A 22,185-nucleotide genomic window follows, 5' to 3' on the forward strand; every position below is an offset into this window, starting at 1 on the left:
GGATGCACTCCCGGATAATCAGGAATTAGCTCAGTACGTTGACTGGCTTTGCTGAAGGCGAGACCTCCGGAAAATCAGGATGCTCCACCGCCCCGCCCCGCCCCCCACTGACATCTCCAGAGGGGAGAAAAGGGTTAAGGATTATTGAAGAATAGAAGAGACGGGGAGGGAGCCCCGAGGAGGCCCGGGAGCAGCAGGCCGCGCCTCCAGGTCCAGCTTTCATCAGCGGCGCAGCGCGCAGCGGAGCTCCGGGCACCGCTGCGTATTCGGAGGAGGGACGCGGCTGCCAATTTCTGGGACCACGGCTGCGAGGGGTGGGCGTGGCTTCGGCAGTGTGGATGCTTGTTAGAAAAGATGCTGGGCGCTTTTCAGTGAGCAGTCAGGGCTGTGGTGTGCGTGTTTGTGTGTGTGTGTGTGTGTATGTGTGTGTGTGTGTGAGTGAGTGAGAGAGAGGGGTGCTGTTCAGAGAGAGAGAGAAGGAGGGAGACTGAGCGACCCAGAGGTGCTGAAGACCCAGACAGAGCTGGGCGAGGGACTGAGAACAGCACTGGAGCCGTCGGAGAGCCACTCAAGATCTTTTGGGGGAGCCCAGTAAATGTGAACATGGGGTCTGTCACGGGAGCTGTCCTCAAGACGCTACTTCTGCTGTCTACTCCAAATTGGAACAGGGTTTTAGCTGGGAATTCCTGTAAGTATACATACATGATTTAAAACTTGCAGGGGGGCCTCTCTGCAAAACTTTAATTCTGTTCTTTTTTTTTTATGATTATTATTTGCAACTCGGACTGCCTCAAAGCATATTGCTATAAAGGAAGCATCATTTAAAAAATCTTGCGAATATGACTGGGTTTACACATGTCATTCCTCTGGGTCCGGTCAGAATATGCCAAGTATCATTTCTTGTCCTTTTTTTTTTTTTTTTTTTTGTCTGTGAACAGAATCTTATCCTCTGGTATTTGTGTATTCATTAAGAAAGCTCAAGTTCTCCTAAAGCATTAAATTAGCATCTGAACCAAGGAATAGGCAGTGAATGTTCCTTCTTCATTTCTGCCCTTTTTTAGGTTTACTGAATTTAATTGGAATTATGTGTAGCAGGAAAACAAACTGGCAGACTTTGCATGATGCTGCATTAGCTTAGATTTCTGAAGTTTGAGCTTTAGCAGACCAATAGGCGGCTGCGCCTTTAAAATGATGCCAGGATAATAGCTGAAATGTGCTGCAGAATCCAGCGGCAGAATTGGGGAGGTGAGCCTTAATACTCGGAGTTGCGTCCTCAGTGCCACCAGAATGAGCCTTCAGCATTGCTGAGAGAGCACACCTGAGCCCCGAATGTCACTTAAAGAAAATACACTCAGGTGATTTTTCAGAAGCACTATCCTTGAATTTTTAGCTTCATAAATTTGTGATTGAATATTCTGGTTCTGAGTTAATGGTATGAGGGAGGATTTATTTAAGACCTTATTTCTAATGTAAGTATCATCCAAAATAATTTGGCAGAGATCTCTCCATCCAGGGTTTATTAGAGAGAAGAAAAGTTTTAAAAGTTGTATTTGGCCTAAAATCTCTAAATGGGAGAATTTCCCCCTTCTTGATGAATGATCAACAAGCTCAGCAAATATGACTTTCTCTTTCTTGTACTTCAGAGGAAAAGCTTATCTGCTGGTAAGGTCTGTTCAAGACTTTGTGTCATATTGTTAGGTTTGGGGACACAAATAAGCCAGTAACCAGATGTTTGCTTGGGCACATCCCTTGAGTGCACTGAAGCACTCTGATGTGGGAAGAACATTAGAAATGACCTTACTGGCACAAGTCAAATGCTCATTTACACGGAATGGCCACTGTGCTTCCATGCTTCCATTCACTATTAACTCATTTAATGGTGTGGTGCCTCTACCACTCCGAAGGAAAAGGACTTCACTTGGGCGCTGTGCTGTGCCTCAGTCTCTGTTTTCATTTGTGGGTGTAAGATGCCGTGAGTCAATAAACTGTGCATGTTTTCACCTAGTCAAAATCTTGGGAGGCTGTCAAAGTAGCCTTTGCAACAAACAATAATAACACAGACCCACTTGTACACACACAAAGTTTTGTAGAAAAGGCATAAGTAATACATCGCCCAACTACAGAAGTTCAGTAAAAAAGGAAGCACTAGAGGTCACTCTTACAATGGAAAGCGCATCATGTGAAGCGTCCTTCCCTTAAGAAAAGCAGAGCTGAAGTCTGGCCTAGGGGCCGTCTTGTCTTTACAGTACACTGGCTGTTTGAGTTTATAATCAGTTAATGCAACTGATTGGGCTACTTGTTTACATTTGTTTGCTTTCTTGAAGTCCAGTAAAAGGCAGAATAACATCCAGTAGCTTTCTTTGTAATGTATCTTCTTCAAAGGAAAGATGAGCTGCTGAGAAGATCTGAGAAGAGTAGAATGTTTGTGGGTGCTTACCTCTGGTTGGGCTTATTTTTCAAGAAGTTGTTTAATGCTCTTTTACACATTCGATAAATGTAAAGAACCTATAGGTTCTTAAATTCTTAGGGACTTTTAAATATTAAAGTTGGAATTCTTGGTTACCAATATATTTTCAGAGTTGGCTGTTCTTGAAGTGTCATAAATACAGGTAAAATGACTTCAGATAATTAAAGGTGCAGTCAGCAATTTCTTATTCCTATCACATTGATAATACAATTTGTTGCAATAGATATAAAAGAAAAATTCATTTCCCAATTTCATTTCACTCTTTAACATTTGGTATTTTGGTGTGTGAAGGAAGCAAGGTCTACATATTACCAAGTCAGGGTGCTTCCTGTGTTGTATCTTTTTTGGAGGAACAAGTATATATGTTTACCAGAAAGGTTGAAATTCAGTGTGTGGACAAGTGACCATCAACCAGCATGCCAGCATGAGTATTTTTAAAGTATTGTAACTCCAGTAATTCTTTTGGACAAGACTTTTATATTAAAACATGAATCAATCTTGAACACCAATATTAAAGCCAGGGAGAACTGAATGGAAATTAAGAAAATTAAAGGTCAGTCTCTCAGGTGAATACAAAGACATGGAACAGCTGATTCCCCAGTAACCAAGTCTGCGGTCCATTGCGTCGGCCCAAGACTGCCTAAGGCTGCCAGTGTGAACCTTGGCACAGGACAGCATCTCTACACCAGGGACAGCTCCGGGATGAGGCAACTTTAATTTGAATGTTAGTTGATGTAATTAATCAACAGGATGACTTTACATTAGAAGGATTCCGTGCGAACACTCACACAGATATTCATGTCCATGTGTATGTATTTATGTGTGTGAACATATGTTTATATAAAGATGCAGAAACCGCTGGGCCCACGCGCTTCCACATCTTTGGTGGCTTGCTTCTCCTCTTCTACCTAAAGATGAAATATGTGGAACCGACCACCTTCTTTGCCTACTGGCACCGTACTTGACGTTTCAGAAGTGTTGAACCAGCCCCAGGTCTTTGCTCCTTGTTCTGGTCAAGGTGTTTGTTATTGTACTGAAGGGCTCCTTCCACGAAAGTTTAGAGACAGACTCTTCTAGAAGGGCTTGTGCTTTGATAAGTTGCACAGGCTGTTATTGGTTTCCTCACTTGCTACTAAGACACGTGCACTGAGAAGGGAGTCATCTATTTTCAAATTGCTCTCATGAACCCAGTTTTCTTCTGAGCATTAAGACATTGTTAAGGAGGGGGGCGTTGATGTGGTGGAACAGCTGTTAGTCTTGAGGCAAGTTAAGAGTTTTGCTTTTTACTCCTGCACATCATGTGATGGAAGCTCTCTGGCTTCAGATACACTGAGAATTTTAATGCTTACCAAGCAGCTTATGAATGACATAATTAGAGGTTACGTTCTTGCTGTGTGCTTTCTTTTCGCTATTTGGAATAAAGGCTGTATCTGATATCTACCCTGAAAGAAGCACTAAAGAGTATGTTAAAATTAACAACAGATGACGATATGACTTAGGTAGATGATCACTCTTGGGGTGCTCTGGGATATCACCTAATTGCTACTGGTCAGATTCTCAAATTGCTCAAATTCAGTCTGGTACTTTTTTCTAGAAACTTCCTTCTTTTCCTCCACCCAAATTCTTTTCCATAGCAAAAAATAACCAGAATACAACAACAGTAAAATTATTGATAAAATAGAATTATATGATGCAATACATAAATAGCCGGCCTCAGGATATAAAGGTGAGCCTGAACTTTGACTCACTTTTCTGACAGCAGTACTGTATTTGTTTTCATCAGTTTGGTGCATTCCCCCTCCCTGACTGTATGCGTCTCAGATCCTTTCTGAGTAGAGCAGCCTCCAGCTGTGGAGATAATACAGCTCATAGCCAGCAGGCGATCGAACACGTGGCTTCCATATGATACCTAGTGCTTACCCTAAGTATTTACAAAGCATTTCCATGTCTTCTAAAATTAATTTCAGAATCCATATCATATATAAACAATTCTTTATGGAAGCCAATCTCTGTATCAAGATTGAATTAATTTACCTTGAAAACAATACGACTGTAAGATATCCCTTGTAAGATAATGTAATACTTAGTTCAGAGGTTGGTAAAATACAGCTCATGGGCCGAGTCTTGCCCACTGCCTGTTTTGTGTCATATTCTGTGAATTAAGAGTGGGTTTTTACATTTTTAAATATTTGAAAAAAAATTAACTGAAGGATTATTTGTGACATAAGAGAATCATATTAAATTCAAATTTTAGTTGTTCATTCTTCTCATTAGTAGACCTGTATGGCAAAACTTTATACTTAATTATTCTTATATTTTAAATTTTGTCAATAAAATCATTTTAAAATTGATTTCCCTCTTGTCATACAAGAACATGCATAATATTATCTATTCTCTAGCTCTTTATATAAAAAGTTCATTGACCTTTGATTTAAAGAATACACAATACAGTATATTGATGTGACCTGGATAGTGGATAAATTACATACTACTATGATAAAATTAAAATTTAGTCTTAATTATTTAGCATACAAATACATTCCTGAAGAATTAAAGTGTGGACTGTAATGATACAGTTGCCAGAAGCTATAACAGAAAAGGGCTTCCCTGGTGGCTCAGACAGTAAAGAATCCGCCTGCAGCGCAGGAGACCTGGGTTTGATCCCTGGGTTGGGAAGATCCCCTGGAGGAGGGCATGGCAACCCACTCCAGTATTCTTGCCTGGAGAATCCCATGGACAGAGGAGCCTGGCGGGCTATAATCCATGAGGTCACAGAGTTGGCACAACTGAGCAACTCAGCACACACATAACAGAAAAGGCCTTCATTAGCGTCTTCTCGACATATGTCTTTTTAAATACTTTATCCTTCAGAAATCTTGTTATTTCCACGGGTATGAATTATTTATAACTATTTGCAAAGTTTCAGCAGTTTTGGCTGCTAAAGAATAGCTTTCAATCTCAAGTAATCCCATTAGTATCAGAAGCTCAATAAAGTGTATAAGTAATTGCATTTTAGATATTTTGAATGAAAATTCTATTGTTATTTGATACTTTCATGAGTATAAAATATTCCACTCCATAATTATCAGAACTTGCATTTGAAATCACTGATTGTATGAAGTAAATCATCTTAGGGGAAGAGTGTTCTTGTCCTTATGACTTTTACATTAGCTTCCTAAAAATTCTGAAATTGGCAAACTTTCTATAATAAATTGAAAAGTAGAGTTTCATTTAAGCACTGCCCACTGAGAATTTATAATAATTGAGCAGGTGCCTTTCACCCAGTCATGCCAAGATAATTAATCTTTATATGAATGCCTTATCTATTTGGAATTGTATTTAATTTTCCTTTCCAAATACTGATGAGTGGCCTCATTTTATTTACCTTATACTGTTTACTATGGTGTTTGTTAGAAGTTTGAGTTAAAAAATAATAGAGAGTATTATATTTTTAAAATTATTTTCCTTGAAATTTCGCTGTAGCATTTTCCCCAAAATAAATGGCTATATGTTAATTTATTTTTCATAAAACTGTTTATAATGGTCTAGTGCTGGTGAAGATTTCTGTCTTATCAGAAGACCAATTCCAGATCATGTCAGCCTAGGACGGTCTCATAAAACTTCCTTAATGGGACTTACTCTGGATATTGACAAGAGTGATGAGTGGATTCATGACTCTTCATGGTAAATAGATAAAAAAGGATAATGACAGTCGTATTACATGATTCTGAACTTTTTTACAATAGACTATCAGTCTTGCTTTGCAAGCACCTCTTTTTCACAATTTGATACTACATTTAGAATCCGAATCCCTTTTACCTTAGATAAGTCATATTAGGGCCTTAATGTTGTCAACTTATGAATCATATGACTGATTAGTCAGGTTACTTAAGAAGTCCTTCTCTGTCCTTTAATAAAATGTTTTCCTTCCCCTCCATTGTGACTTTTAAGTTTCCATAATGACCTCGCTTCTGAAAACAGTATGAAAAAATAATAAGAATTTATCCAAAATTGTTACTTAAATCTCAGATATGTATATTCAGATTGGTGGATGAATGTTTCTGGTGAAATATTAATATTAAAGAATACAGATTTGGATATTTTCAGCGGCCTGGTGTTTCCATTCTTGCTTTTAGCTTAATTATTTTTTCATTTTTATTAATTCAGAAATCTTGGCCTCAGTAACATTTCATATTTTTCTAGAATTATTGCAGTTTTTCAAGTAAACTAGTATGATAAGGAAGGACGAACCTGTCATAGAATATGTGCTTAAAATAGGGGAGGTTTCATGGATTAATCATAATCATGAGGTGAACTGAGCTGTGTTCTTGGTGATGGCAGGGTGAATCCCCATAGAATATTTGGATCATTGTTTTAATGGGTGTTTCTGTTGGGAACTTTCAGAAATACTCTTTAACAAACAGATCTTTAAAAACATGTCTTGAATTGTAGCATCAAATGCTAAGGTCAATTTGATTTTGGCCCCTTTAAAAAGAAGAATCTCAGAAAGAGAAATAAATGCCCCAAAATAAAATGCAAACAAAAGATTATGGAGCTTTAGAAGGATGAAAAGTCCTTAAACTCATCAAAAAGCCTCAATTAATTGAATCTACTTAAATGAATAAATCATCTACAATATTAATATCATAATTTGAAGTCTTTGAGTTTTTTTTTTTTGGAAGTTCAAAATTTCTTGAGAAATAATAGGTAGTTTACCCATAAGGCTAAGCTACAATAAATGTATTTCTAAATAACCAAGATGTCTTTGACATTGGATTATCTTTTTAGTTACTTTTGGCGGGAAACTGATGTCTGAGATTTCAAATTTAAATTTCTTCAGTGAGTTCTGAGGCTGTTGTCACCTGGTTGTGTGCTTCAATTAGGCATGTATTACGTATCCATGTGTTTATTTATCTGACTTCTAGAACTATCATTCACTGTTTACTATCTGAGAATTTACACCTTCCACAATGCTGATCACTCTGGGATCTTGATGACTCTGTGTTGGTAAACACCATTATCAGATATACTACTGCACAAGTAGAGATATTTTTGCTTGCCAGTTGACTTTGAAAGGATAAAGTTTTTGCCGGAACGTCTTTTTGGGCATTCACATACATGGTACCAGGAACTACAGTTATTACTTAATGGTAAGGAATTCACATGCAAAGTGCATTACAAATCGTCATTGCTTCGGTTCTTCTGAGTTAAGTTGGCGTTTGGAAGAGGAAGAGTATGTGCTTCATTTTTTTTCTCCCAGTGCATTTTTGTCATGGTTCACGGAAAAGTGTATTCTGGTCATAAAATCAGAGAAATAGCATAACAGGAGGTAAAAATGAGCCTGTTTATGTTACAGTTAATGAGTCATTCCAATGTAATAATTGGAAAAGTGAGTGAAGCCTGAAAACATTTGACATTTTAAGTAGTTTAAAATTAGTAACTATAAAATTTTTAATGCCATAAGTATTTAATAGAGCAGTGAAGAAATTTACCTCTAAGATTTTTAAATCACAAAGGAAAAAAGAGTGTAATATGTATCAGTTGGCCTAAAGCTCTAATTACTTTTTTTTTATTAAGTCCCTCTTATTACTTGGCAGTGCTCTAGATTAAGATGTTATATGCTTCTAAATTGTAAAAGATGTATTTGTTTCTGTAACCAATATTTTTTCTCCCTCATTGGCAATTATGGTACTTACAAATGAGGCCACAGGTTGATATTAGTTTAGAAACAGCATGTGAATATGTGAATTCAACTGCTTTCCTAAATTACATTTACTGTATAGTTTTAAGACAAACTACAACCTGTGATTTCATTTACTTCAGACTTAACTCTGAAGTTATAACGTAGAGAGAGCTATTTTTTGAATGTCCATTGAAGGGCATGGATAAACTCTCCTAGGAACTGGTTGCAGGCCTTGGGATTAGTAGATGGTTGGGTGACAACGAGCAGCCCACAGCTAAGAGCCCGGCATCTTCTTGTTAATGTGAACCAGTTACCTTTGTGTTTCAGACCCCAAGGAGAGATTTTTGAGAAAATTTGGGAAAGTTCAACTTATCTCTGGACTAATAGCTTTGTTCCAAAAGATCGAATATGTATTTTTAATTTTTAAAATAATTTTACTTATTTATTTATTCTTTTGGCTGTGGTGGGTCTTGGTTGCTACCTGGGATTTTCTCTAGTTGCAGCCACTCCCTGGTCGCGATGTGCAGGCTCCTCACCGCGGCAGCTTCTCTCGTTGCAGAGGGTGGGCTCTAGAGCACAGGCTCAGTAGCTGCGGTGCGCGGGCTTAGTTGCTCCCCGACACGTGGGTTCTTCCCGGACCAGGGATCATACCTGTGTCCCCTGCATTGGCAAGTGGATTCTTTACCACCGAGCCACCAGAGAAACCCTGATTATGTATTTAGATCTTGAAGACTAGTGTTTGGTTTTGAAAGGTAGTGATGTGTGTTTGTCTTGTAAGATTCGTTCCTCAGTAGGTACACAGAAAGAAGGAACTAAATGCAAAATGGTCTGTGAAAGAAATGAATTGCTGAGAGGGAACTATGTGTGTGTGAGTGTGCACGTGTGTGCACACCAATGTTGGAAGGTACTGTGGGTGGGGACTGGGAAACAGGCCATGCTGACAGAGAAATGGAAAACATTCCCCTAGGTGGCACATTTTCAATTAAGTATTGTTGGGATATATAATAAAATTTTTATTTTATTGCTGCCACACAGAATAGTCTCCCATATAGTTTAAAAACAGTATGTGGGATTAAAAAAATAGCAGGAGGTCTTTTTGCATCCGATTTAAACTCATCCCAAGCAGAGGGACAGTGTTGCCCTTCTGTGACCCCAAAGTGCTTTATTTTCTAGGAAATGCCACAAAGACCTTCGGATCTCCAATACTTAACTTCCAGTCAGTCTCAGGGCGCTAGTCTTTATGAATATGGCAACAAAGGCAGAAAATGTAAGGAGAGATTTTGACTTAAAAAGCACTAGATAAATTGAAACATAATTTAGCTCTTAAAGACAATGTGGTAAAGGGATAGGGCATTCTAAACAAACTTTGCGTTTTTCACATCATTCACTTTTATCTCTCAATTTTGGCTGACTTTAAACAAAAAGAATCTATCTCCAAGGCAGAAAGCTGCATGAATGCTTAGTGATCCTCATAATTAAGGATTTATAATACATATTTACATTTGCCATGTTTAGATGTTTAGGACTTAATTAAAAGAGCATTGCTAAAATAAAAGCAATTCTATCTAAAGTGGTGGTGAGGGAATTTTGTGCAAGGTTATAAAGCTGCTCGATTAGGCTCCTTTGTTTCATTGTAAGTATGATGTTTGAACTGTTGTACTTTAAACATGGAGCCTGTATTATAATCCTCTTAAGAAAACATCATGCACCTCTAAAATGTCATAATACAGCTTCTTAAGTATCATAAGATGTATGTGTGCTAAGTCGCTTCAGTCGTGTCCAGCCCGCCACATTCCTCTGTCCATGGGATTCTCCAAGCTAGAATACTAGAGTGGGTTTCCATGTCCTCCTCCAGGGGCTTTTCCTGACCCAGGGTCAAACCCACATCTTTTGTTTCCTTCATTGGCAGGCGGGTTCTTTACCAAGAGTGCTGCTGTGTAGTCCTTCCTAAAACACACAAAGAGAGAACGTGTGGAGAAAGCCCTAAGATAGATTCAGAAAGCAAAGAGCAAACACTGTAGATACCTTCTGTTTCTTAACTTCATAGCAACCTACAGGATCAAATCACAAAGTGGAATATGATAAAATAAAATAGTTCATAGTCAAATGTCCACTAGAGAAATGGAAAAAGGAAGCTACCAAAAATACGATGTAGAATTTTGGGTACTAAGAATAAAGTTATGATTGCAATAATTTGCTATGCTTGATGCATAAAACTGAGTCATCTGCTGGTGTGGCCTTGTAAACGATCATGTTCATGTCTTAGAAACCTTTCCTTCTCTTTCTGTCTCTCTCTCCCTTGCTTTATATATACATATATGTGTGTGTGCTGCTGCTGCTGCTAAGTTGCTTCAGTCATGTCCGACTCTGTGCGACCCAATAGACGGCAGCCCACCAGGCTCCCCCGTCCCTGGGATTCTCCAGGCAAGAACACTGGAGTGGGTTGCCATTTCCTTTTCCAATGCATGAAAGTGAAAAGTGAAAGTGAAATCGCTCAGTCGTGTATGACTCTTAGCGACCCCATGGTGTGTGTGTATGTGTATATAAATTGCAACAAAGATCAGCATGAAAAGAGTGTATGCAGTATCATTAATCACTGAGACTGTCTCTAGAGAAGATGCCAGCAGGGCCGGCTTGTTCTGAGTTAACAGAATCGAGTCTCCCTTGCTCACTTTGCTGGATGTGAGGGGCTCCGGCTGTGGCATCTGCCATCGTTACGATTGCCAGGGCTGATCTGGCCGACAAGACTGGCAAGGCGGCTGTCCTCTTCCTCCCTCACTACTTCCTGTGACTCATGCAGTATTTTTAAATACTTACACATATATCCTATTTTTAGGTATGTCTGCCATAAAAATGCATTGATGTTTTCAATCAGTGTTTTAAGGCTTTTATCAAAAAAGAAACCAAGTCTTGTCTCATAGCTACATTTCATTGTTAGGTGTTTTCATTTGAAGTTCCAGCTTATTAGGGTAGCAAACAAATACCTTCCTGCTCTGAATCTGCTTGTCTTTCCCCTTTTGTCGGTCTTGACTGCTTTCTCTCCCTCCCATTCCTGCCCACCCCGGCCCAAGGGTCCTCCAGCCTAGAGGTATCCAGCCTCTGGGATCTAATGCCTGATGCTCTGAGGTGGAGCTGATGTAGTCATAGAAATAAAGCACACAGAAAATGTGCTTGAGTCATCCCGAAACCATATACCCCAACCCCAGTCTGTGGAAAAATTGTCTTCCGTGAAACTGGTCCCTGGTGCCAAAAACGCTGGGGACCACTGCTCTAGCCTCTGTCACCTGGTCTTTCCAGCTGCTGTTCCCTTTGCCTGGTTGCCTTCAATCACTTCCTCTAAATCCTCCTGGAAAACTTACACTGAAACCTAGCCTCACCTCCTTCCTCTGTGGACTCTTACATGATCAAATCACCTCACCTCTTTCCATCCTCCTCATAGAAATTCAGTAGAACCTTGAGTGTTCATTCACCTATTCCTGATCATAGAGCATCAAATCTGATTTTTTTTTTTTAAGAAAACACATCTCTGTCTCTGCTTTCTTTTGTATTCATAGCAAACGTCATCTGATAGGCCACTCTGTCAGATCAATTTTGATTGAGAATGTTCAGTGGACAGGCGAACAAAAAATACGTCATAAATATAAAATTGTATTAGCATCTTCCCCTTTCCAGGCCATCATGTTGCCCCTTCATCTCTGTAGCAACTCCCAGGTCATCACCTTCAATTTGAGAAGTTATTTTGAAAAATTCTTGCCACATTTCGGGAAGAAATGTTCAACTCCTTTATTTATCCTGCACTTCAATTCCTTTATTTTGTGTTTTCTCATTCGAAGATTTTTCTCCTTTTTGGAAGATAGAAGAAAAATAAAATCAATTTTCTCTTTTCATCATTAACTTTTATTAATAAAGACATACTTGTAGTTTCTTTGCTTTTCTTTTGTCTATAAATATACACAAAGCGTTTTTCATTGCCTTTAGTAATTTTGACAAGCATGAATGGGTTCTGAACTTGTGTTTTCCTTTTAATTCCATATATTAAAAAAAATATTTTCTTGTAAAACATTGTCACTTTTTAAAGATTACTCGCATGTTCCTTCCTCCTCGTGGTATACATTTGGGACTTTCATTTGTAATTCATAGCTTTCCACACATGTTGACATAAATTATGATTAATATTGACAAATATTCTTTTTGTGTTGGGCCCTGTGGACTCCACGATGGTGGAGTGTACCTCACAGGCCTGGGAGGCAAATATTATCACCATTAGACAAACTAAGAAATTGAAATTTAGGAGGTATTTCCAAAGTCACTGAGTAAGAAAGGATAGAGCTGGGGCTTGAACCCAACGTTAATGATGCCAGATCCATTGCTCTTTGAAATGGAATACACTCATCTTCTCCGTGAGCCTGTGAAATCACCTATACTGAGTATTAGAACTCACACTTGTCTGTTCTCAGGGTTCCCCCCCTGGTGTGATAAACCATAAGGTAATATGCTTGTGTCTTCCAAGGATTCTGTCACTTGCATTTTATCAACATGCTCTTCCTTACTAATTGGGCTAAAGTATCAAACATTACCCAGTGAAAATATCAGTGTAAATTTTCTCCTCTGAATTACATCAACAACCCCCTACCCTTGCTCTCTGATACCCAAGGACCTATCCATTCTGTCTAAATTCTTTCTTTGAGTCAGTAGTTCCAGGAACAAGTTCTAAGAGGCTTGAACAGTGCAAATCAGAAAGGAAAACCAGCTCCTTTCTGCAGGATGGCAGATCTACCCGATCGAGGCGATCTGCAATTTTGTTTTCTCTTCACTCTTCAGTCACAGTTTTATTTACATATACATACAGTTTAATACTTTCCTAATGCTCTCAAAATGCTATAAATAAAAATGAAGATACTGCAGTGCTACTGCTGGACACAAATGTCAGCGCCGTGGATGTGTGAGCACAGTTTCTTTGTCCTTTAGAATCAGTGAACAGGTTAGGCTCCAAGTAGTATACAGCCTAGGACAGAAAAAAGATGCAGTGGCCTGTGAATTAGATCCTCATTCTTCATCACTGGCACAAGATCAACGAAGGAGTTTTCAGCGTCCCCGGTACCTTTCCTGGGCCTCTCCCCTGAAGACAGGTAATGTTATATATGTGTATGCCTTCAGGGTTAAAACCAGATAAGATAGGATTCTGCAGGATATACACAGATTCCTGGGGAGCTGCTGAGAGGAGCCAGGCCACTTCAGAGACCCAGACTGGATCAGTGCCTCTGTTTCTATGTCTGCACGAGGGGCCTCTGCTTCAGTGGGCGCCGTGAGCAAAACGGTGACTGTCTGCTGTCTGCTGGGTAAACTGCTGGAGGCTGACGTGCTGCAGCTCTTCAGTCGCCCATTCCAGTTCTTGTTCTTTGTCCTGTAATCGTTTGGTGTCTTGTCCAAGAGATCTTTCCGCAGCTTTAGTAATGTTTTCCAGCCTCAGACTCTGCTGGCAAAACTTGGCGCCTTCCCCATGTTCAGCGGTGTGCTCCCTTAGGGAGCTGTGTTAGTCTGCTAGGGTTATCATAACAAAACACTGCAGACTAGGCGGCTCAAACAACAGAAATTTATATTTTCAAAGTTTTAGCGGCTGGAAATGAAAGATCAAGGTGCCAGCTGGGTTGATGCCTTGTGGCAGCTTGTTTCTTGGCTTCTGGTGGCCACCTTTTCGCTATATTCTCACACAGCCTTCCTTCTGTGAATGGTTGGAGAGAGAGAAAGCGAGCTCCGGTGTGTATCTCCTCTTCTTATAAGACCACCAGTCCTATCCCATTGGGATCCCACCCTTATGATCTCATTTAACCTGAAGTACCTCCTGAAAGGCCCTGCGTCCAAATACAGTCACATGGGGGACTCAGGCTTCAGGGTTTGTATTTTTAGGGGAGGGACATAATTCAGTCCATAATAAGTGCTTATATGGCAACCCACTCCAGTACTCTTGCCTGGAAGATCCCGTGGACGGAGGAGCCTGGTGGGCTACAGTCCATGGGGTGGCAAAGAGTAGGACATGACTGAGCGACTTCACTTTCAGTTTTATTTTAACTGCCTGCAGAAAGTGTATCTTCTCTTGGTATCCGAGAGATACATTGCTCTGACCTGTTGAAACCCATCATGTGAGTGTGGTCATCCTGTAGTGTTTTTTTTGTCTTCCAGTTGAGCCCTCCTCAGTGGTGCTGCAGGACCACGTGGCTGGCCGTCACAGAAGCTGCCTCCCCCGACCATTCTCTCCTTCCTTCCATCTGAGCCTTGCTCTCTCACTGCCTCTACCTGAGGCTTGCTGATAACCGGTACAGGATTCCATCATAGTGATAAAACAAAAAAAGCCTTCCCATAATATAACAACAGTCTTGGATCTTTGAAGCAAGTCGTTCCCTTCCTGAGTGTATGATTCTGTTCTAAATACTCCTTCCAGCAGATCTTAGGTTACTGCCCTTTATTAAAATCACCTCTCCATTTATCACCTACCCTCACACAGCAGTTACCAGAAATATTGTTTTGTGCCCCTCCAAATTCTTTTCTCCTTTATGTTACTGAGCTCCAGTTGTGTTGTGATTTGCTCTCTGTGTTTCTCATGTCCCCTTCCTCAAAGCTGATTTTGCAATGCGTTTCCTCAGGCACTTTTCTGCTTCTAATCCGTAAAACCCAGAGCACGCGAATTCTTTCTTTTTTTTTCCCCTGGCATGTCTTCTATGTCGAGCCAAAGAACAAACAAAACATAAGTAAAACAAATGAACAATCATCATCCTAATAACTTCTTTAAATTCAATTTAAAATTTGTCTAATTTAGAGTTTGTGGGATGCCCTCCTCGTTTGGAAAACTGGGACAGATGTTTGCCATACACTGTTGCAGTCAATCTTACCGCAGCATCTGTTCACTCCTTTGCGTGTTTTCCTATCCTCTCCAGTGCATTTCTCTTGTGGCGAAATAGTCTTTGTCTTTTTAAACGGTTCTTCATAACTTATCAGGTGGATGTGCTGTTATTTAAACATTAAGAACCAATTGGTTGTTCATTGATTTTTAAATTTTCTTAGGTTGTCAGTGTCCACTTCTAGTGGTATATGGCTATCTTTAAGATGCCTGTGGTTCTCTAAGTATCTTAATCCATTTACCTAGGTCAGTGTCATGAAGTGCTCAACGTCTTTGTCCTACTTTAGCAAAACTCTAAATTTATTTTGGAAGGCGAAATTTAAAGCAGTGGCTGTCTTACACCCTTCTCTTCCCTGCTCAAGAATTTATAACACTTAAAGACGGTTCTGTGTCTCTTCCAGCAGTATCATTTGTTCAGACATGAATCAGAGGTGGTGGGTAGAGATGCCACACTGACAGATCGCAGAAGCTCATCTGTCACCCTCCGGGAAACCTGCTCGCTCATCAGTTGGTCTTGTCAGTCACACACACAGCCGTGTCGTCTCTACAGCCTTCCGCGGCATCACCAATCACCCCTCCGTGTGTCCCCCTTGGGAGCTCAGTGCCCCTGGCCTCTGACGGGCTGCTGCGAGTGCAGGTCTTCAGATATCACCATGAGCCTGATATCTCCTCCAGAAGGCACAAGTCTCTGTTTATGGGAAGAACCTCTTAACTGCCGTCTCACGCTTCGCTTGCTACTGATTTTGATTTTCCTCTGGCATCTTTTGAGTTTTGTCTTCCTTTTAAAAATATCTGTAACTTTTCCCATCTTTTTGAGAAAATTTTAACATCTCAAGAAGCATTAGGATTCCTCCATACTGTCGTTCTCTCCTTAATCAGCAAAAGCAACCTATATTTAAAAATGAAGACCACAGTGAACAAGAAAAGCTTAAGATTTATGATTTTGAATGAGAACTCTGTTTCCCAGAGTGGATTTGATTCTGTGAAAAAGCTGATACATGTTTGAATGGTGTTCATTGATCCCAGTCTCTTTCTGAAAAAGAAAAATATCAGAGACATTGAGGACACTTTGTGTCTCACTCTTTGAGTGTTGACCCTGTTTATCTAGCCCAGCTCTCTTTAAAAGGTTCATCTTACTTTGCTCAAGCAATACACTACACCTTAAAATTTTTACTCTATTGAACAAAGCAATGAGATCATCATTTTAATATTATCTTTGATGTAACAATATCAATATTGATGAGCTCTCTAGTTCTAGGTACAACCGTCTTGAATGCTTCCCAGTTCTTCATCTTCCCAACTGTACAAGTAAAAAATATTAAGGGAAAATGATTTCCTAGGGCATTAATTAATTGGTTCTAAAATGAGTTTCTTCTTAGTTTGTACAATCTACCTTTTGGGTGGACTTAGGTGACTCTGCACTTAAGGCAACCTTTCACAAAATGTATCTTCATAGTGTTATGGCTATATGCTTGGAACTATTTGGATACTGTTGAAAATAAATGTATTCAATCACCCATTTCATCTGCCAGGCAAATACCAGGTGAAATACCACAAGCAAATGGGCTAATCCAAGAAGTGAAATCTATTGTATCTTCTTGAAAGTGCTGTGTTGTTGTTTTTTTAATTAAAAGATACGACTTTTATGATGCCTGGAACTGAGAGTAGCGTTTTTAGCAGAGTGGTTGGAACTGAAAGTTGTGATCAGTTTTTATTCTTTATGTCTTTATAAGACAATTTCTTCTGTCTTACATTCTTCTAAAAGTAGGAGATGTAAACTGACCAAGTCCCAGTCTGCCCAGCAGTTGCCATTTCAGGGGAGCTTCCTGTGCGACGCCCAGTAAAAGAAATATCCTGTTACCCTGGAGTTACCGTAGTTTGGAGGGCAAGTAGAATAGGCAAAGAAATTATCCATTCATCTCCTCAGTTTCTAAAATTACATCTGAGTTTTTGTTCTAGTTAGGCAGGTGAAGGTAAAATCATAAATGCCTGCCACTCAGGGACCCAAAACCTTTTGTGGAAGACAGAAAGACATACCTGAAAGTAATTCAGATGAAAGGCAGGCTCTGATACATACTTCACTTCAATCTAGATTTCTGATGTAATGCCATTATGATTTATTTGGTAACTTAGTGTGTTTCCTCTCATTTCCGTTAAAAATCAATATATGACTGGTAATATTATTGGAGTTGATAAGAGATGAGTTATTATATTTTTTTACTGACTGTGAGTTTGGAAATTTATCTCCGTAAATTACACTGGGTGAAAATGTTCCATATTAAGTGAACTCCATAATTGCACTCTTTGGGACTCTGGCTGTTTTTAGGTTGGCACTGATGATTTAGAGAATTATACCTAAGAAAGAAATACTAGCTAAGAATATTATAAAAATTCTTAGTGAAATAACATTTACATTGGCTGGATGTGCTTGGTTGCATACAAACAATTGCTTTTCACTGGGTTGGGTGGTTGTTCATTCAGTCTATTAAAGTATTCCTTGCTCTTATAATTGTTGAGGCTTCTTCTGCTCACCTCATTCACATATTTACTCAGTGAATATTTAGTGTGCCTCTGCAGTGTGCTGCCTATCATTACACATGTCTTCAGCATCAGTGGTTTTGAAATGTTATAATGGTCAGAATCACTAACTTCTTGCTGACAATTGAGAATGGAAGTTTTGACTCCTGGATTCATGAAGCTTTTGAAACCACGTTTTATGCCTAAGGTTTTGACTGTCTTACAAGAAAATGTACAATACTGTTCAGGGTACTCACAGGATGGATGGTTCTGTGGCAAGCAGTGTGCTCAGTTGCTGTTTTGGCTGACTCTCAACCAGCCCACGATGGGCTGACGCTCAGTACTGCCATTTGCTAGTTCTGTAGAAAAGCACACTAGTGTGTGATAGGCATGATGAGAGAGAGGAATACAAGGCATTTGGGCTGCTTATAGGCAGAGCATCAGAGAAAGCTATTTCTTGAACAAATAGAAGAGCCTGGAGGGGGAAGTGGGGGAAGCACATTTCAGTTAGAAGGAGCCTCACAAAGCATGGAGCATTGGAATGCACCACAGGCAGTCCAGAAGGACTGGCTGAAAGTGAGGCCCGACAGCAGGTAAAACTAATGAAATACATAGTCACGAAGCATCCCAGGTGACGAGTCTTTTACATAAAGCAGAGACCTCAGTATTCTCCAGGGGATCACATTATTGTTAGAAGTGTTATATGTACACTTGTGGGTGACGTTGATTAGATCTGTCTTTTGTAAAGTTAAACTCTTGGCAATATGAAGAGAGGAATGATGAGGAAAGGGGAATGGAGTCTATCCTGGGAACACAGAATCAGATAGTTAGCGGGTGAATTAGTTCCTGTAAGAATAAGAACTGTGAAACATCTGAGCCAGTGACAATGGAGACGGCCTCGTTCCATGAGAACATGTAAGAATGATGGACATCGAGACTGATTGGATGTAATATATCAACACATGAGTGCAAGGAGTGGTCAATTCCAGTTAGTGATTTTCGTTTTTGCTTTATTATAACTGTGTTTATATTCCAAAAAGTGTAATATACTTTTGGTATGTAGCTTCTTTCTTTGCAAATAAGGAATCTTGATTCATTTATATATATATATATATTTTTTTTTTTTTTCATTCTCTTCTGCACCCTCTTTACAAAGGATCGTATGTAAATTTTTTGAGATAGTGTGTGTTATGTACACTGTGATATTTCATAAAGGTCTGTGCCATGGGGATATATTAAGTAAAACCTTTCTGAAATAAGGCTCATACAGAGTACTGTCTGCCATCGCATGTTGTTACATTTTAATGACATCTCTTATTTTGGGCAGTAACAGAAATATATCCTGAATTAAAGATTTCTTGTACTATTCTTCCCCATCACTGCTAAATATGATGTTTTCCTATCTTCCACTCAGATATCCAACCCCACCCCACCCAGATGGCTTAGAAAGTAGAGATTCAATACTAAAATGTTGAATACCTGTAGTTGGGTTATTTAAAGATTTCGGGACAGATACAGTCTGGGTTGAAGTATCTATCACTTGATGTGTAAAAAGAGGGCCTAGGCAAAATAGAAAAGCAAAAGTTGATTAAAATTTTACAGTGTGCTCTTTAATTTAATTGAACAAACATTTACCAAGTGCCATTGGTGTCAAACTACGTGCTAGAAAACAGGTATATATCAGTGTATAGACTCTGCTCTCAAAATGGAAGAGAGAGAAAAGAGAGAAATGGTATTAACTGTAACATTTTTGAAAATGCCTCATAATTTAAAATGCACTTCTTTGCTATACTTTGGAAACCATAGATGGATACTATAAAATTATTGACCATCTTTGATACTACAAGCAGTGAGAAGAACCGAGGTAATTATCCCTCTAGAGAGTTTTAATTCTCCAGTGTGTTTTGCAGGGCCACACAGTCTTGTGAGATTTAAAAATCTGTGGTAGGAAACATTGGAGGCTTATAGTTGTTCTCCAGTGGCAACTGGTACATTTTTAAAATATGCCTCTGGACATATCCAGCTACGAAGAAAACCCAGAAGGCTTTTACTCAACAAAGTTGTAAAGAAATAACCTTTTCTAATTTATAAGTGAACTCAGAGGATTTATGAAAGATAGAAGAAAAACTTTTTTTTTTTAAAATTCTAGTGTTTGATCATTAGAATTTCGAGTACAACAGAATCAACAACTGGTATTTAACAGCTATTTAAATTAATGATTTACATTTTAGCATTTGTAATACACTGTTATTTAATTTAAACGTTGCTTAAAAACAGCAAACATATAGTCAAAATTCTATTAGATAAGAATGTGCCCTGCCCTTACTAATGCAAAGAACTTCAGCTATTGAATGAATTATAATAAAAAATGATTATTTATATTTATTTTTACTCAAGCACAGTAATATATTTTATTTATTATGCTGCACTTAAAAAAATAAAACAGGACCTGTTCCTTCAGAAGTGTGTATTAGGAGTTATTGTACACTGGAAACAGGGAATTCTTGGTTTCAGTATATCACTTCAGCCCCTCCATGTTAATTGAAATCCACATTCTCAGGCTATGAAATAACCGGTCTTTATCCCTTAAAATTTTCAACATTTACTAAACAAAAAGAAGCCAAGAAATTTATGAGAAATAGGTAGATAGATAGGCAGATGATACATAATTCTTCACGCTGCTAATGGTTATATGTAATCTTCCAGCATGCTGTTTTCAGATCACTTTACCCAAAGACTCCAAATAACTTGCCATTTCTTGTTTTGTTTGGCATTTGCAACATATAAAATTTTCTGCTTTAAATATTTCTTTTAAAATATTACTCACACTACACAACACCTGATACATCAGATTCTAACCTAAAAGCCAGAGATCATGTCTGATCTTCTGTCCCCTCCTCTTTAGATGAGATTCGTTACCTTTTCTGATAACCTGTAGTCAGAAACCCTTCAAGACACTCTGATTCTCTGCTGCCTTCACCGATCTGTTGGAGTGGTCACAAATTGCTAGTTCTTCCTTCGTCAGCATCTCTGCACTCACACCTTTCCTTTTGTTTTCCTGTTACAGCCAGAAAGGTGGAGCCTTTTCCATGACACTGTGGGGCTGAGCATTTAGATGGGGACAATAGATGTGTGAACACAGAATTTCAATGTGTTAATTACTGTGCAAGAGTCTTACACAGAGCGCCAGGAGGACAAAGAAGACACTCAAGCCCAAGGAAGTCAGCTAATGGCTCTTTGTATAGAGGCCATTCCTAGCTGACCGTCTCAGCAGTGGCACAGAGCGATGAACCTGAATAGAACTGCTAGTTTAATCAAAATGTAATAGTCTAGTTTAACCAAGATGTAATCATTAAAATGTAATAGTCCTGGAGATTTCATATGAAGAAGGGTTGATGGGATGGGGACAAGTAAAGTTGAAATGAATTTGGAATGAACACTCCCAGTATCCTGCATGGTGATCAGATGGTTTAGAATACCCCATTCAAATGTGTGTGTGTGTGTGTGTGTGTGTGTGTTTGGAGGAGGGGGTAGGCTGGGAGGCAGTGCTGGGAGGCAGCCAGAGCCTCCGTTATAGCATCCAACCAAGTGGTGAAATCCATCAGAATCCGCGACCACATCCTGGAGGTAATGAGGTGGTTGTAGCCATTTGCTCTCCAAGGGCCCTGTTGTCTGCAAGGATATTGGATAGCTGGCTTGTAAACCATCTGCAGGATCACAGTTTCATCAGTGGGGTCATTTTCTGATATGCAGACCCTTAGGTCTTCTCAGCAAAGGAAGTGTGCCTGGTGGGCATTTAAATACTGGTTATAGACTGGGGAGGAATAAGTAGAGCTGAAATGATACCCCAGTGAACTTTGTGCTACACTGATTCCTCTTTCCTGATTGTGACTCAGTGTTCTCTAGAGCCTGGTAGAGAGTTTATTTTGTTTTCTTTTTGGCCACTCTGCGTGACTTGCAGGATTCCCTGACAGGGGATAGAACCCAGGCCTCTGTCAGTGAGAGTGGAGAGTCCTAACCACTGGATCGCTGGGGATTCCCCTGGTTCAGTTCAGTCCAGTCACTCAGTTGTGTCCCACTCTTTGCCACCCCATCGTCCAACGAACACCCAGGACTGATCTCCTTTAGGATGGACTGGTTGGATCTCCTTGCAGTCCAAGGGACTGTCAAGCATCTTCTCCAACACCACACTTCAAAAGCATCAATTCTTCAGTGCTCAGCTTTCTTTATAGTCCAACTCTCACATCCATACATGACCACTGGAAAAACCATAGCCTTGACTAGATGGACCTTTGTTGACAAAGTAATGTCTCTGCTTTTGAATATGCTATCTAGGTTGGTCATAGCGTTCCTTCCAAGGAGTATGCATCTTTTAATTTCATGGCTGCAGTCACCATCTGCAGTGATTTTGGAGCCCAGAAAAATAAAGTCTGACACTGTTTCCATTGTTTCTCCATCTATTTGCCATGAAGTGGTGGGACTGGATGCCATGATCTTCGTTTTCTGAATGTTGAGCTTTAAGCCAACTTTTTCACTCTCCTCTTTCACTTTAATCAAGAGGCTCTTTAGTTCTTCTTCACTTTCTTCCATAAGAGTGGTGTCATCTGCATATCTGAGGTTATT

The 22,185-nt window shown here is 39.5% G+C and overlaps 1 protein-coding gene across 1 annotated transcript in view; it reads left to right on the plus strand.

Moving 5' to 3' along the window:
* Positions 1 to 438: 438 nt before the first annotated feature.
* The window catches only part of CNTNAP4 (contactin associated protein-like 4), a 288,255-nt gene continuing 266,508 nt past the window's right edge, over positions 439 to 22,185 (plus strand). Inside the window, exon 1 of the mRNA XM_010850772.1 lies at positions 439 to 688. Within this exon, the coding sequence (XP_010849074.1) occupies positions 604 to 688 (85 nt within the window). The 5' untranslated portion in view covers positions 439 to 603. The remainder of the gene's footprint in view (positions 689 to 22,185) is intronic.

The sequence above is a fragment of the Bison bison genome, unplaced genomic scaffold (assembly GCF_000754665.1).
Source record: "Bison bison bison isolate TAMUID 2011002044 unplaced genomic scaffold, Bison_UMD1.0 scf7180017864295, whole genome shotgun sequence".
NCBI lineage: Eukaryota > Metazoa > Chordata > Mammalia > Artiodactyla > Bovidae > Bison > Bison bison.